The sequence below is a fragment of the Tursiops truncatus genome, chromosome 2, assembly GCF_011762595.2.
Source record: "Tursiops truncatus isolate mTurTru1 chromosome 2, mTurTru1.mat.Y, whole genome shotgun sequence".
NCBI lineage: Eukaryota > Metazoa > Chordata > Mammalia > Artiodactyla > Delphinidae > Tursiops > Tursiops truncatus.
In genome coordinates, this window is record NC_047035.1 from 75,308,201 (window position 1) to 75,322,945 (window position 14,745).

Sequence of the window (14,745 nt, forward strand, 5' to 3'; positions counted from 1 at the left end):
GTAAATCAAGGAACATCCGTCTCCTGATCCCCAAAACAAACTTAACTCACATGAGCGTTTCTCCATTAGACCCAACTTTGACTTCCCTTTACATTTCCTTGTCTTTTCTAATGTTTAATTTAACAACAGATTTACTAATCCCATTGGACACTTTGCTTTTGATCATATAATTTTAAAAAATGAGTAAGGACAAAAGTGAAGAAAAAAGAATTTTGACCAAAGAACCAGTTACAAAGTGCAGTATTTGGTCAATACTGTGGATGTTTCAGTAACCCATTGCTGTGTAACAAACCATCCAAAACTTAGTGTCTTAAACAATAATTATGTATTTGCTTGTGAGTCCATGGGTTGTCCCAACAGGCCTCAGCTAGGATGACTTGTCTATGTTCCATGTGGTGAGGGCTGAGCTCACTCAGCAGCTTCAATTCGGGCTGGAGGATCCAAGATGGCCTCACTCACCTCTGGCCCCTCAGTTGAATGGCTGGAATACTGCAGTCTCTTTTCTTAGAATTTTTCATTCTCCAGGAACTCTTTTTGATATCTTTCAATCTCTAGGATTTCTCTCTCTCTCTGTCTCTTTCTCACTCCTTTTTTCTCCCTCTCCTTCTCCCTTTCCCTCTCCCTCACTCTCTCTTCAAATGGTCTAGCTATTAGGATAACTGGACTTCCATGAAGGCCTAGGCCTCCAAGATGACAAAAGCAGAAGCTTCAAGGCCTCTTAAGGCCTAGACTCTGAAACTCAAAGAATATCACTTCTGCCACTTTCTCTTGGCCAAAGCTAGTCAGAAAACCAGTTCAGATTCAAGAGGAGGGGAAACAAGCTTTACCTCTCATCGGGAAGAGTGGCAAAGACACACTGCATAAGGGCATGTGGGATGGGAGCCATTATTGTTGTGGCTAACTCTGGAAAGTCTACCACAGCAGATAGGAGGAAAAGTTCAGAAATGTAGTGCATGCAGCACTCATCTACTCACAACTAGGCTTACACTCTTTTGACTAGAAGAGGTCTGGGTGAGATTCCTTCCTCCTTCCTGTACTGCTCAGGGTTGTATACAGACTGGCTAAGAGTAGGCACACAAGAAAGCAGTGGCTTTCTTATGAGCTGAAAACTGGTCCTGAGGAGTCTAGAAAAAAATCCCTCTATAAGCAGATCATGCTAAGTGGCCCTCCTGTGCTCCTAAAATTTGCCTAATTTACTACTGTAATAATTTATCCAAAGTGAATATGAAAGCAAAGACTTCTGGGAGCTGGCCTTAACTTGGCTGACTTTAAGGAGTACCTGTACTCCTTCTTTGGCTTCCTCTGTAGGTGAGAGGAGGCAATCCAGGTCTTAGGTACCTCGAATTCTACCAGAGACTGAATCTCTTCCACTAGAAAAAGTCTTCCTTTCCTAGACGAAAATGCTTATGAATTTAAGGGTTGACCTGTGGAAATCTGTCTTTAAGATGAATCAACCCCCTTCATCTTCTACAAAGCTATATCCAGTACTGTCTTTCTCTCCCAAGACTATTTAATTTTACTGCTATATAATTTCTATGTATTTCATTTCTATGTGTTAAGGACCTTGAAAGAAATAGTGATCTTACAGCAAGTGAGGGATTCAGATTTGTGAACAGTTAACTCTAACAGTTCTCTAATAGAGCAATAATGGGATTATCTTACTTCAGTAATAATACATGTGTCTAAACATAGGGCCACACAGAATATATCCCAAATGAAAGCGCAAAGCATCCCTTGTCAACTCTCTTGAGGGTAGTTGTTAGACCCAGGTTATTAAAGGAAGCAAAACCTGTTAAGTAGGGTCTTCCTTGGCAGTCTGGTGGTTTAGACTCTGCCTTCCACTGCAAGGGATGTGGGTTCAATCCCTGGTCAGGTAAGTTCCATGTGCCGCAGGTTGCTGCCAAAAAAAAAAAAAAAAAAAAACCTTAGGTAGAGCAGGCCCTTGGAAGTAGTCTTTTATGATCTCACATCAGCCAACTTTGCCAAGAGTATTTCAGCTGAGCAAGATGGAATTTTTTCCTTCTAATTAAGTATAATCCTGAGAATTAAATGTCCAGATATGCTCATATGAGCCCATATTCATTTCTGTGTCCTCTATCTCAGTGCTCATATATAAAGGTACACATCTCAAAAGACAATGTAGGGCGGCCTCCCTGGTGGCTCAGTGGTTAAGAATCTGCCTGCCAATGCAGAGGACACGGGTTCGAGCCCTGGTCCGGGAAGATCCCACATGCTGCAGAGCAGCTAAGCCTGCGAGCCACAACTACTGAGCCCGTGTGCCACAACTACTGAGTCCGTGTGCCATAACCACTGAAGCCCACGTGCCTGTGCTCTGCAACAAGGTAAGCCACCGCAATAAGAAGCCTGTGCACTGCAACGAAGAGTAGACCCCGCTCGCCTCAACTAGAGAAAGACTGCGCACAGCAACAAAAGACCCAATGCAGCCAAAAATAAAATTAAAGTAAAATAAATAAAAAAAGACAATGTAAATTATCTACTAGGTAAATTTAAATTCAGAAAATGATATGGAAATGGATATTTTGATCACTACTAAATCTCCACAGTACCTAGCACATAGTAGTCACTCAAATATTTTCTGAATAAATTAATGAAACTGCCACATTCCAAAACACATACATCTTTCTTCTCAGTAGTCTCCCTTCATATTCACCCCTTCCTTTCCATTACTATACATAGATAGCTTCTGACTTAAAGGTCCTATCATCAAACAGTTACAATAGGCTACTAATTATTTTCCCTATCTCTAAACTTTTCTCCCCATCTCAATTCAACCAGAACACCAGAGTCCCTAAAATATTCCCTATTCACAAAACTTAAAATGTACCCTGTTGTATGCTGAATAAATTGCAAGCTCGTTACTCAGGTAACATGTACCTTTTGCAATTTGGCCTCAAATATGGAAACAAATATTCTCCCAAATTCCCAAAAATAATTCTCTGTGTTCTAGCAAAATTAATCTGGGTCAGCACGGCACGCATCATGCTTTTGTACATCTAGTCTAGACCTTTGCTTTTATCATGTTCTTAGCCTGGAATTCTTTCCTATAGCTTCACCTACTGAAGTACTAGCTGTCACTCCAAGCCTGAACTTTGATGTCACCTCCTTGCCAAAGTGTCATCTGGGCTTGGAGTCCTCCCTTCTTTACAATCACGTTTGTTTTTTAAGTCTATGCTCGGTGCTGCCTTAGTCTGTAAAGATGGTTCAGTATCAATAAACTGGGTCATAGCTCCTTTACCATACCAGAAGCTCTGAAAGCAGGGGCCGTGCCTTCTTAAGCTGTTCTTTCTGGCAGTGTTTGGCGTTCCGTAGGCTTGATAAATCAGTGGTTCTCAAATGCTTCCATTCAGAGAACCTCATTAAAAAAACGAAATTTTTAAGTTTACTACACAGAGAAGTGCACATACCAAAATGTTTGGCTCAGTTAATTTTCACAAACAACGTATTCATACAACCAGCTCTCAGAATAAGAAACACAGCTCAACCAGAACCTCAGGAGCCCCCTAGTGCCTCCTTCTGAGTATGTATGTATGTATGTATGTATGTATGTATGTATGTATTTATGCATGCATGCATGCATTCCGAGCAGCTTGGGATCTTATTTCCCCGACCGCAGATTGAACCGGTTCCGTTGGCAATGAAAGCGCAGTCCTAACCACTGGACCACCAAGGAATTCCCTGAGGACTCTATTTTAATGTATTACACATGATACTTGTAGATTTGGTATAAGCAAGAAGAGTGAGAATATGTATTTGTAGACTCATTATAGTATCTCTGCTCCATCAGTTCTCCTCCCTCAAATATGCATGCGTAATGGCTATATTTTTGTAAACAAGTGCACGGGAACATGAAGCTACACCTTCAGTGGCAAAGGTATGTAAGTACCAAACTGCCAAAAGAAATTAGTGATCCTTCATTTCCAAACTCTAGACTACATACGCTGCCCCGCGTGCGCTGTCTTAGTACGACTCGAACTCATTTCCTAATATTCAACATGGCCGCATGCGCGGCTATAAGCAACATGGCAGCTCTGCCAGGCACCAACATGGCAACCACAGCCTCACCTCACCCGGAAGCGTGAAAGAACTCCCATAAAAAACATACCCGCCATTCCGCCAACACTTAAGGTGGCTCTCGTTTCAGCTTCAAAGGGAGAGCAAAACCGGAAATGACTTTCCGTCCGGTGCGTCTCCCGGGATCTCTTTCCGGTTAGGCTTCGGGTGTCCGCATGAGAGTTGGATAATTCTTGGAACTAGGGCTGAGAGGTGGAAGGCAGTCGCCCTTGGTTCGGGACGTGTCTGGGCTGCGAGACCGAAATGTCGGACACGTGGAGCTCTATCCAGGCCCACAAAAAGCAGCTGGATTCTCTGCGGGAGAGGCTGCAGCGGAGGCGGAAGCAGGACTCGGGGCACTTGGGTGAGGCGCGGGACTGTTGGGGCCGAGCCTTAGCCGGGGAGGGCTGGAGGGAACCCTGGAGAAAAACACAGCTCCCGAGTTGGTGCCTTTCCCCAAACTGCCGTTTCTTTAAGGCTTCATACATTGGTACTCTTCTCCCCCCACCTCAGCAGCACAGACGCTTCACCCTCCTACAAGTAGTCGCGGCTTCTTCCCAGCCTGGGCCCTGGTTCCGCCGGTTCCGCTTTCCCCGGCCGGAAGCCTCCGCCTCCCCGCGTCAGGTTGACTCCTCTTGAGTCCGTGAGAGCGTCTCACTTGCTAGGCCTTTCAGCCCCCGATCCCTCGAAACAGCAAGTCCCTTTTTTTAGTTACTCCCGTGGCGCTTTGTTCTTTTCTCGGTTATAGCAATTGCTTTTTAGTGGTCATGTCTTTTGAGATTCGGGGCGCTGTGAGAGCAAGTACGGAACCTTTATATCCACAGTGCCCAGCTCAATGGCCCTCGCAGAGTTAGCCCTCGGTGTTGCTAAACGAGTAGAGGAACTGGCATTGTCTTAGACGTTTACACACTGAGCAGGAATCTGAAAACATTTGTTTTTAAACGTTTTCTCTCCTCCCGTTTTCTCCTGTGTCACAGTCTTAAAACTTGAAGGAACCTCAAAAGGTTAAGTGCTACTCATACCACATCCCCAGCACAAGCCCTGAATTATCTAAGGCAAATCAAAGATCTACAAGGGTAATGAATCCGTACCGCTCTTGTGTGTAGCTTGTTGCACTGTATATCAGTATACTCGAGTCCGTCTGTAAATCTTGTGTTGAAATATAAGGTCCATGCACTTGTAGTCTGGCCCTTGGAACTAGAAGATGCTCTGGCAGGACTCTTATACCATAATCAATGAACATCTATCGAGTGTCTACAGCGTACATGAGTCCAGTTAGACAAAAGACAGTGTTCCTGCCCTCAAGGAGTTTAAAATTTAGTTGGGGATAAAGGAAGAGTCAGAAATACAATATGACATATGTAAAATGCCAAATGAATCGATTCCACAATGAGTACAGTGAAGGTAGAAGTAACAAGAGTCGGTTTAGCCAGTGAAGGCATCAGGGAAGAGTTGGCACTTGGAATTTGGTCTCTATGGCTATGTAGGACTTAGACAATTAAAGGGAAGGTAAGAAGGCAGGGTAAGTAGGGGAAGAAGTGCAAGTCATATTATCATGGATTAATTAATAGAAATTCCACTTCACTTCTCCATGGTATTAACCACACTTTGGTATTAACCAAACATTGCGCCATATGCAAAGTTTTTTTCCTTCAGTCAGTTCTTTTCTCACAGAAAATAAAAATTTTCTTACCACATCTAGATTTTTATAGCATTACTGAAATCTGATACTTGTTTACTTCTGAGGTTAATGTTAAAAGACAAGGATATTGAGTAAACTAAAATGTATTCGTGTCATTAATGAATGCAGAATACTATGAACCAAGAATCATTGGGAGACCTTTGTTAGCTGGGCATTTTTAAAGTACAACTTTTTAAAAAAGTGTGGCAAAATACACGTAACATAAAATTTACCATCTTAACCATTTTAAAATGTATAGTTGATAGTGTGATGTATATATATTCACACTATTGGGCAACCAATCTCTAGAAGTTTTTTGTCTTGCAAAACTGAAACTGTACCCATTAAACAATAATTCCCAATTCTCCCCTCCTCCCGGGCCCTGGCAACCACCGTTCTATTTTGTTTCTGTGAGTTTGACTACTCTAGATACCTCATGTAAATGGAATCATAAAGTATTTGTCTTTTTGTGACTGGCTGATTTCCCTTAGCATGTCCTCAAGGTTCCTCCATGTTGTAGCAAGTGTCAGAATTTCCTTCCTTTTTAAAGCTGAATAATATTCCATTGTATGTGTGTACCACATTTTGTTTATCCATTTATCCACTGGTGGATACTTGCTTCCACCTTTTTGGCTATTGTGAATAATGCTGCTGTGAATATGGCTGTGCAGATATCTCTTCAAGATGCTGTTTTCAGCTTTTTTGGATATATAACAGAAGTGGAGTTGCTGGATCATATGGTAATTCTATTTTCAGTTTTCTTAGGAACCACCGTACTGTTTTCCATAGAGTAAAGTACAGATTTTTGAAGTGAGGATTATCACTTCCAATAAATATTTACTTAATTTTAACTGAAACAAAATAAACTTGGCCAGGCTTAGCACATTAGTAAATATGTGAATTGCTCAATATATTTCATCAATGGGATTGAAGATGTGAATATAGATGTTGACATGTTTTAGGGATCAGCAAGTTAGTAGAGCAGCCATATTTTTATGTCTTCAAGCTAGTATTTTGTTTATCTTCAATGGAGCTCTTAACCAAAGAATGAACTCAAGTATTAAGTATTCCTTTGCTGAGCCCAACACATTAAATTTTTCATTAGATTAGAAGCAGAGTGTCAGCATAGTTACCAGCATAATGGAAGCACTCAGTAAATATACTGAATTAATAACTGAACAAATACTTTCTGAAGGAGTTGGAGCTCAAGGATTCCTAATGATTTTCTGCCAGTGACCCATTTTAAGAATGATAAAACGTTGGAGTCTTTCTCCCAAATTTGTAGTGACTTCATGGAATTCACAGAGTGGCTAAAGCCCATCTATAAATAACAGTTGCATTAATCAGCTGTTAGATTTTTTCCAAAATATTAAACGTGAGCTTCCTCCTCCCAATAACCTGAAAAAGGTATTATTTTAAAAAGGTATTTTCAGTGTCCTGAATGTCATGAAAAGAATACTCCTAGGAGGTGTTACTAACACAAGGATTCATAACCAGAATCACAGGCTGTTTTTTAAAAGAACTGTATTAAAACAAGTGATCAGTCAGATAACCAAAGAGGAAAAAAAAAATGTCTGTATCCAGTTCCAGGGATTGAAAATGTATGTTTAAAGTGGTTCTTTTCATAGACTTCTTGCTTGCTTTAAGAAAAATTACACATGACTCAAAGAACATATAAATTTAGTTACCAGAGAAAGTGAAAACTCTGTAAGAAGAAGAAATGTTTATATTATATTCTTGGTAGTATCAGGTTAATTATAAAAAGTACATTTTCAACTTATTGACATTAACATTGGAGCAAAATCAGTGCTTTTCCTCAGTGAGATGATGTCTGTTAGGGTATTTGTGTGCCACGACAAAGATCCCGCGTGCCACAACGAAGACCCAACGCAGCCAAATAAATAAATAAATAGGATTATGTTTTTTTTTAAAAAAAGTTCTAGTCTGAGATCCAGCAGAACATAAAAGAATCATACATAAGCAAGGTAAAGAAAGTTCTGCAATTATTTAACATTTCTAGCTAGTATGGAATTGTGGAGTCTGTTTTCCATGTAGAGTATAACTTATTTTCCTAAAATGTAACTGTTCCCCCAAGGTGTTTGGTATACTTCAGCTTCATTTTCCTTAGACTTCTGAGTTAAATTTTACTAAAGTTAGTTCCATTAGAGCGGAAATTTCTAAGTAACCAGAATATCTCTAAATGTAAACTAGTGGCCCACTTATATAGTATTTAACGGAATTCCAATACAGGTTCTGAATGTTTAATATTTCATCTGTATTTTAACTAAATAATCACAGATATTAGGCTCTCCCAAAGGTAATATTTTGTCCCGATTTGAGTTTCTTAACTCTTCTCAAGGTTATGTTGGCTACCCAGCTTGTGAAGTACTAGAGTAAGTGATAAAAATATAGTCAAGAAATATCATTGGTGACCAGGGCTTCAGCAGTTTTATAAAATTTTTGTGTTTCACTTTAAAGGTCGCATCATTCTAACCCCCAACGCTGTCTTTTTTTTTTTTTTTTTTTTTTTTTTGGCGGTACGCGGGCCTCTCACTGTTGTGGCCTCTCCCGTTGTGGAGCACAGGCTCTGGACGCGCAGGCTCAGCCGCCGTGGCTCACGGGCCTAGCCTGGACCGGGGCACGAACCCGTGTCCCCTGCATCGGCAGGTGGACTCTCAACCACTGCACCACCAGGGAATCCCTCCTGTCATTTTTTATACCCTCTGATGTCCAGTGGCCTTAATTCATTCAAATTCAATTCTTCAAAAAGATTTGATCACAGTGTAGGTTGTTGAAAATATTCCTGGCTTACAGGTTGATTATATCAGCTGTCATTTTAGAGTGACTAAAGGGAGGTGGTATGGACATTTAAATCTACCAAGCTGCTAATTTATTTCCTTGAAGCACAGCAAGGAAAGGAATTAGGAAAAGACCTCTCACCCAACAGAGAAAAGGTAAGTGGTTCCCAGAAAATCCAGGATTATCTTGGCAAAGCAGTGAATGCTTGAGTGTGATTTAATAAGGGGTATCTAGTGCTAAATCTGGTCAGAGAATTTTCTTCATGAAATGAAAGAACTGTGTGTTGTGAATGCTGGAGAACTTGACTCCTGAGGAATGTATACATTGACAATGGTTGTCCTTTTTCATTTTCATTTCTCTTCACTCCTAGATCTTCGGAATCCAGAGGCAGCACTGTCTCCAACCTTCCGTAGTGACAGCCCAGTGCCTACTGCACCCACTTCTGGTGGCCCTAAGCCCAGCACGGCTTCAGCAGTTCCTGAACTAGCTACAGACCCTGAATTAGAGAAGAAGTTGCTACACCACCTCTCTGATCTGGCGCTAACTTTGCCCACTGATGCTGTGTCCATCCGTCTTGCCATCTCCACGGTAATGACCAGATAAGACAAGGTTGGGAACTACCACTGTTTTTCTTCAGTTCATGGTCAGTGTCTTAATGCTTTCCCCCCACCCTCCTTCCTTAGCCAGATGCCCCTGCCACTCAAGATGGGGTGGAAAGCCTCCTACAGAAGTTTGCAGCTCAGGAGTTGATTGAAGTAAAGCGAGGTCTCCTACAAGATGATGCACATCCCACTCTTGTGACCTACGCTGATCATTCCAAGCTGTCTGCCATGATGGGGGCTGTGGCAGAAAAAAAGGGCTCTGGGGAGGTAGCAGGGACTATCACAGGGCAGAAGCGGCGTGCAGAACAGGACTCGACCACAGTAGCTGCCTTTGCTAGCTCTTTGGCCTCTGGTTTGGCCTCTTCAGCATCAGAAGTAGCCAAGGAGCCAACCAAGAAATCAAGGAAACATGCTGCCTCAGATGTTGATCTGGAGATAGAGAGCCTTCTTAACCAACAATCTACTAAGGAACAACAGAGCAAGAAGGTAGGGGTAGATGGAAATGCTTTCACACATGTACTTTGAATTTTAGCTTTGGTTGAGAGGAATTTACCCCGAGGGCGAAGAGCAGTTCTTAGAATTCAGGGTTTAGAGCAGTGGTTCTCAACTGAGGATGATTTTACCCCCCTCGCAACCCCCAGAGGACATTTGGCAATGTCTGGAGACATGTTTGGTTTGTCACAGCACGGGAGCACTACAGGCATCTAGTGGGTAGAGGCCAGGGATGCTGCAAAGCATCCTACAGTCTTAGCAGGGCAACCTCCACACGACAAAGAGTTATTTGGCCCAGAATGTAAACAATGCACCAATGTTGGGAAACTCGGATTTAGAGAATCTTTTTCATTGTATCTGTTTGGAAGAATCATCAGATCTTGAGAAGAGGAATCCAAATATAGTAATAGAGGGGACGAATACTGGAAGATAGTCATATGGACCAATAATTATGGAAATTGATTGTACAATGTGGAATGGCATTGTAGTGGTTTCTGAGTCTATTAAATATTGGACCCACAATAGTTATCCATTTCCTACCGCTCCCCCACCCCCTGCTTATAGGATTGTTGCATAGGCTCTGAGCTAAACACTAAAGTGCTTAGCACTGTGCCTTGGTTCAGTACCTAATAAATGTAAGTGGTTTTGGTTGGAAGGAATGCTTTCCTGGGGAGGGGAGTTTAGCTTAATGCTTAGCAGTAGGAACCAGTCTTCTTATATTTTAATTTCATCCCAAATGCACATTTGTGAGGAAGGACTAAACCCATGACACATCTCTTCTCCTAGGGCTCCAATTTTCCCGTATTAACTTAGTCTATTGACCCCTCATAGGACATTGATGTCAAGTAGAATTTGCAGAGGTGGTTTAAGGGCTAATTTTATCTACAGACCCTTTTAAGACCAAGGTTTCTTCTGTCACAGGTTAGTCAGGAGATCCTAGAGCTACTGAATACTACAACAGCCAAGGAACAATCCATAGTTGAAAAGTTTCGCTCACGAGGTCGGGCTCAAGTGCAAGAGTTCTGTGACTATGGAACCAAGGAGGAGTGCATGAAAGCCAGTGATGCTGACCGGCCCTGTCGCAAGCTGCACTTCAGGTCTTTTGGGAGGGAGAGGGTTGGATGGGTCTCCTAGAAGCAGTCATTCTTTTTAAGCACATTTCTTCCGGTTATTGGGTTTCTGTCTTTAATCCTGTTATTAAGTGGTTTTAATATGATTTGTCTAAGACTTCCAGACTCTGAAGGTAAACTTTCAGAAGTAGTGTTCTATGGGAGGGAATACAGGCTGCACTCCCAAAACGACGTGAGATTTAAAGAAAAAAATGCCCCTCTGTTCTTGCAATAGCAAGACATCTCTGTCTCCGAGCCCCAGTGAAAGTTAAAGTTCTCTGGAAGAAGGATGATCTTAGGAGAAACAGGAATCTGGGCTGTTAGGTAGGTGCTTTATTCTGCTCTAACTAGCAAGCCCTTCCTTCCTGTCATAAGGAAGTTAACTCTTTGCTCAGAGAAGAATTAAAACTCTTCTTTAGTGTAAATTACAGATTTTAATGTCACCTGCCTTCCTTATTTGAAAACTTGTGGAGGCAGCTCTAATGATAGTGAAAGACTAGAAATTTTGCAACAATTTGGACCTCGAACTGCGGCATCTAACTGGAACACCATCTTGATTCCAATTCTCCCTTTTTATTTCCCCAGACGGATCATCAATAAACACACTGATGAGTCATTAGGTGACTGCTCTTTCCTTAACACATGTTTCCACATGGATACCTGCAAATATGTTCACTATGAAATTGATGCTTGCATGGATTCTGAAGCTCCTGGAAGCAAAGACCATACACCAAGCCAGGAGCTTGCCCTTACACAGAGCGTTGGAGGTGACTCCAATGCAGATCGACTCTTCCCACCTCAGGTACCTATCTGCTCAGAAAACTTACCTCAACTTAAGGACCTTTATCTTAGTAGGGTAGCCATACATGTAGGAAAGCAGGGCATAAATCACCAATCCGCCCTGCTGATTGGGAATGGAGTGGGATAGATACGCATCTAAGGGAATAGGAAAATCAAATGTAAAAAGAGGGACTGGGACCATGAATCTAAGAGTAAAGGAAGGGAAGATGACCAAATACCACCTCATGCAGTGGATCTGTTGTGATATCCGCTACCTGGACGTCAGTATCTTGGGCAAGTTTGCAGTTGTGATGGCTGACCCACCCTGGGATATTCACATGGAGCTGCCCTATGGGACCCTGACAGATGATGAGATGCGCAGGCTCAACATACCAGTACTGCAGGATGATGGCTTTCTCTTCCTCTGGGTCACAGGCAGGTAATGCAGTTCAAAGATATGTAGGTATGGGCAGATATAGTATAGAGTGAGTACTGGGTGGGGATAAAATCCTGGGTTTTCCTAGCCCTGCTATTAAATATATAAGTGAGTCAGCCTTTTTTACCTACTGAGATCTAATGCCTGTTTATAACACAAATGACACATGAAGTCTATGAAACTACGTTTGTTACTTGTGAAAGGTAAGGTCATTGAGAATAGATACTAAGTTTTATTTTTTCATTCTTAGATCCATTCTGTTGCCCTAATGGTGTCTCGCATGTTCACTGAATGTCTACTGAAGACAACACATGTATCTTGAAGGGAGAAGAAATATGGGCATGGAAATAGCTGTTTAACCTTTATTTCTTTCTAGGGCCATGGAGTTGGGCAGAGAATGTCTGAACCTCTGGGGGTAAGTAACGATCATTGTGTTGCTTTCTTTTGAGGGAAATAAGTACATAATTACTGTAGTTGATATGTGTTCCTTTCTTTCAGCGTATTCTGTGATTCCTTGCCTCTGTAGAACAGATGGCACCACCCCTAAACTGTGAAAGCCTGATTAAAGCTCCAATTCTTTTTCTTATACCCCACAGTTACGAACGGGTAGATGAAATTATCTGGGTGAAGACAAATCAACTGCAACGCATCATTCGGACAGGCCGCACAGGTCATTGGTTGAACCATGGGAAGGAACACTGCTTGGTGAGCAGCAGTGGGGCCCAATTCAATAGGTGGAGCAAAAAATAGGAATTGTTTGATTGCTTATTGAGAAACAGTTCAAATGCTGGGGTTTCATAAGGTAATCTGTTCTCTGGTGAGCAGGTTGGTGTCAAAGGAAATCCCCAAGGCTTCAACCAGGGTCTGGATTGTGATGTGATCGTAGCTGAGGTATGTACTTTGCCCAGGCATCCAAAGATGCACATTTTAAAACTGCTATCAGTTACTCTAGTCAGGTATATTCTTATCCCAGGTTTTCTCATTGGGATCATAAACATAAATGGAAAGGGCTAGAATTTCAATCTTGGGTAACTTAAAAGTAGCTAGAGCTTTTATTTCCTAGGTTCGTTCCACTAGTCATAAACCGGATGAAATCTATGGCATGATTGAAAGACTGTCCCCTGGCACTCGCAAGATTGAGTTATTTGGACGACCACACAATGTGCAACCGAACTGGTAAGGTGACCAGAGAACATGCTAGCCCCCAAGGGCAAAACTGTTTATGGTCAAGGACAGAAGTTAGTAGAGCTTCACCTCACATTCCACTAGTCTATAAATGGGCCTCAGAGGATTCTTAAGCAACCAACTACATTCATTGGGAACCCAACAGGTTTTAAGATTTAAACCACTGCTCTTAAGGTCTCCACTGTTACAACCTAAAGATCTTTGTTATTCTATGGGATGTACTGAATCTGCCCCCTGGTGGTTACTGAGAATCTGTGTAATCTGTCAACAATTTTAATTTTTCATTCTGTTAGTAGAGCTTTAAAAGACGTGCTGCTAGCATTTCACTAATCCAAAGGATACTCACTGGCAGCAGCAACTTTGTGAAGTAGGCCTGGTTAAACATAAGTTATTAACCCTTAATTAGTACAGATCCAGCCTTTTTTAACACCAGAATCTGTGCCCAATTTCTAACCAGCCATACTACCATATACTATACTAATAGTAAGATCTTTTTAAAAGAATTGGCACGAATATTCAATGAGATGATAGGCAGTCTTAATAAAAAGTACGTATCTTTTAACAGTATTAAGCCTTTAAATTCCAGGATTTTTGGTTTGCCCCATCTTTCCCCATGCTTCAGGATCACCCTTGGAAACCAACTGGATGGGATCCACCTACTAGACCCAGATGTGGTTGCCCGGTTCAAGCAAAGGTATCCAGATGGTATCATCTCTAAACCTAAGAATCTATAGAAGTACTTCTAAACCTAAGCATCCGTAGCCATGGCTCTGCAGGCTGCACCTGAAGAGTAATATTTGTACAATAGTTATTTTCCTTATTTAAATAAAACTTTGTATTGTAGTTGGGATTTCGAGGTCAAGTTCTGGCTCTGCCACTTAACAGTGTGTGATCTTGTGTAACTCATCTCTCAGTATGATTACTTATATGTAGACTGGGAATATTACCTACCTCATGGGTTTGCTATAAGGGTTCAAACTAAATGAATGCTTGAAAAACATTAAAATATTGATTATACTGTATAGGATCAAAGTGATTAGCAATTAGTGCTAGTAAACATGGTAATCAAGAAGGGGGTTCTCTGGGACAACATTTCTTAAGGTAAGATTTGAGTTTCATTTAAGATTATCATCACTAGGGCTATCATGCTCGAAATGTTGCTTATTCTGTTACAACTATGTGGCTTTGCTAGTCTATTATTCGTTTATTTCCAAGAAAAGTGAAATAAGCACATCTTACATTAAATTTAAATAAGTGCCTAGAGTATGCAGAGAATTAGCCTATATATTATATAAGTGAAAACACCTCTGGCCGATCTTTCAAAAGATACTTCATCAAACACAAGTGAACACAACTTCTTTAAACTTTGGTGAAACCTCTTATATTAAGGATGTAGAGTTCTGCCTTTTGCACTCATAAACTGTGATAACTGAGATAAGAGCGTTGACTACAGAAATATTGCAGAGAAATAAATAAAAGACGCTCCTAGGTGATGTTATTTTCTCTACAGCCCAGTGTGCTTACTATGTTGAAAACCTTTGTTCTCAAAGTAATTAATGTGCAGATGTGATAGTAATAGTTCCCTGTTTA

At 41.4% G+C, this 14,745-nt stretch overlaps 1 protein-coding gene and 1 long non-coding RNA gene across 3 annotated transcripts in view; one reads left to right on the forward strand and one right to left on the reverse strand.

Moving 5' to 3' along the window:
• LOC109549990 (uncharacterized) overlaps positions 1–4,264 on the reverse strand; it is a 68,245-nt gene extending 63,981 nt beyond the window's left edge. For both annotated transcript variants that reach the window (XR_012329415.1, XR_012329414.1), the window contains exons 1-2: positions 4,124–4,264; positions 1,790–1,897 (exon numbers count right to left, since the gene is read on the reverse strand). This is a non-coding gene — a long non-coding RNA (uncharacterized lncRNA). The remainder of the gene's footprint in view (positions 1–1,789; positions 1,898–4,123) is intronic.
• On the forward strand, positions 4,206–14,003 carry METTL3 (methyltransferase 3, N6-adenosine-methyltransferase complex catalytic subunit). Its single transcript, XM_004320477.4, has 11 exons — positions 4,206–4,435; positions 8,922–9,139; positions 9,235–9,639; positions 10,567–10,742; positions 11,340–11,556; positions 11,786–11,973; positions 12,347–12,385; positions 12,567–12,675; positions 12,796–12,861; positions 13,034–13,146; positions 13,778–14,003. The coding sequence occupies exons 1-11, from the start codon at positions 4,336–4,338 to the stop codon at positions 13,887–13,889; spliced, it is 1,743 nt and encodes a 580-aa protein (XP_004320525.1). The 5' UTR covers positions 4,206–4,335; the 3' UTR covers positions 13,890–14,003.
• The last annotated feature ends 742 nt before the right edge of the window (positions 14,004–14,745 follow it).

Coding starts and splice junctions, on each gene's coding strand:
- METTL3 (XM_004320477.4), top strand. CDS start 4,336: ATGTCGGACACGTGGAGCTCTATCCAGGCCCACAAAAAGCAGCTGGAT. Junction 9,640..10,566: donor AGGAACAACAGAGCAAGAAG/GTAGGGGTAGAT, acceptor CTTCTGTCACAG/GTTAGTCAGGAGATCCTAGA. Junction 12,676..12,795: donor ATGGGAAGGAACACTGCTTG/GTGAGCAGCAGT, acceptor TCTGGTGAGCAG/GTTGGTGTCAAAGGAAATCC.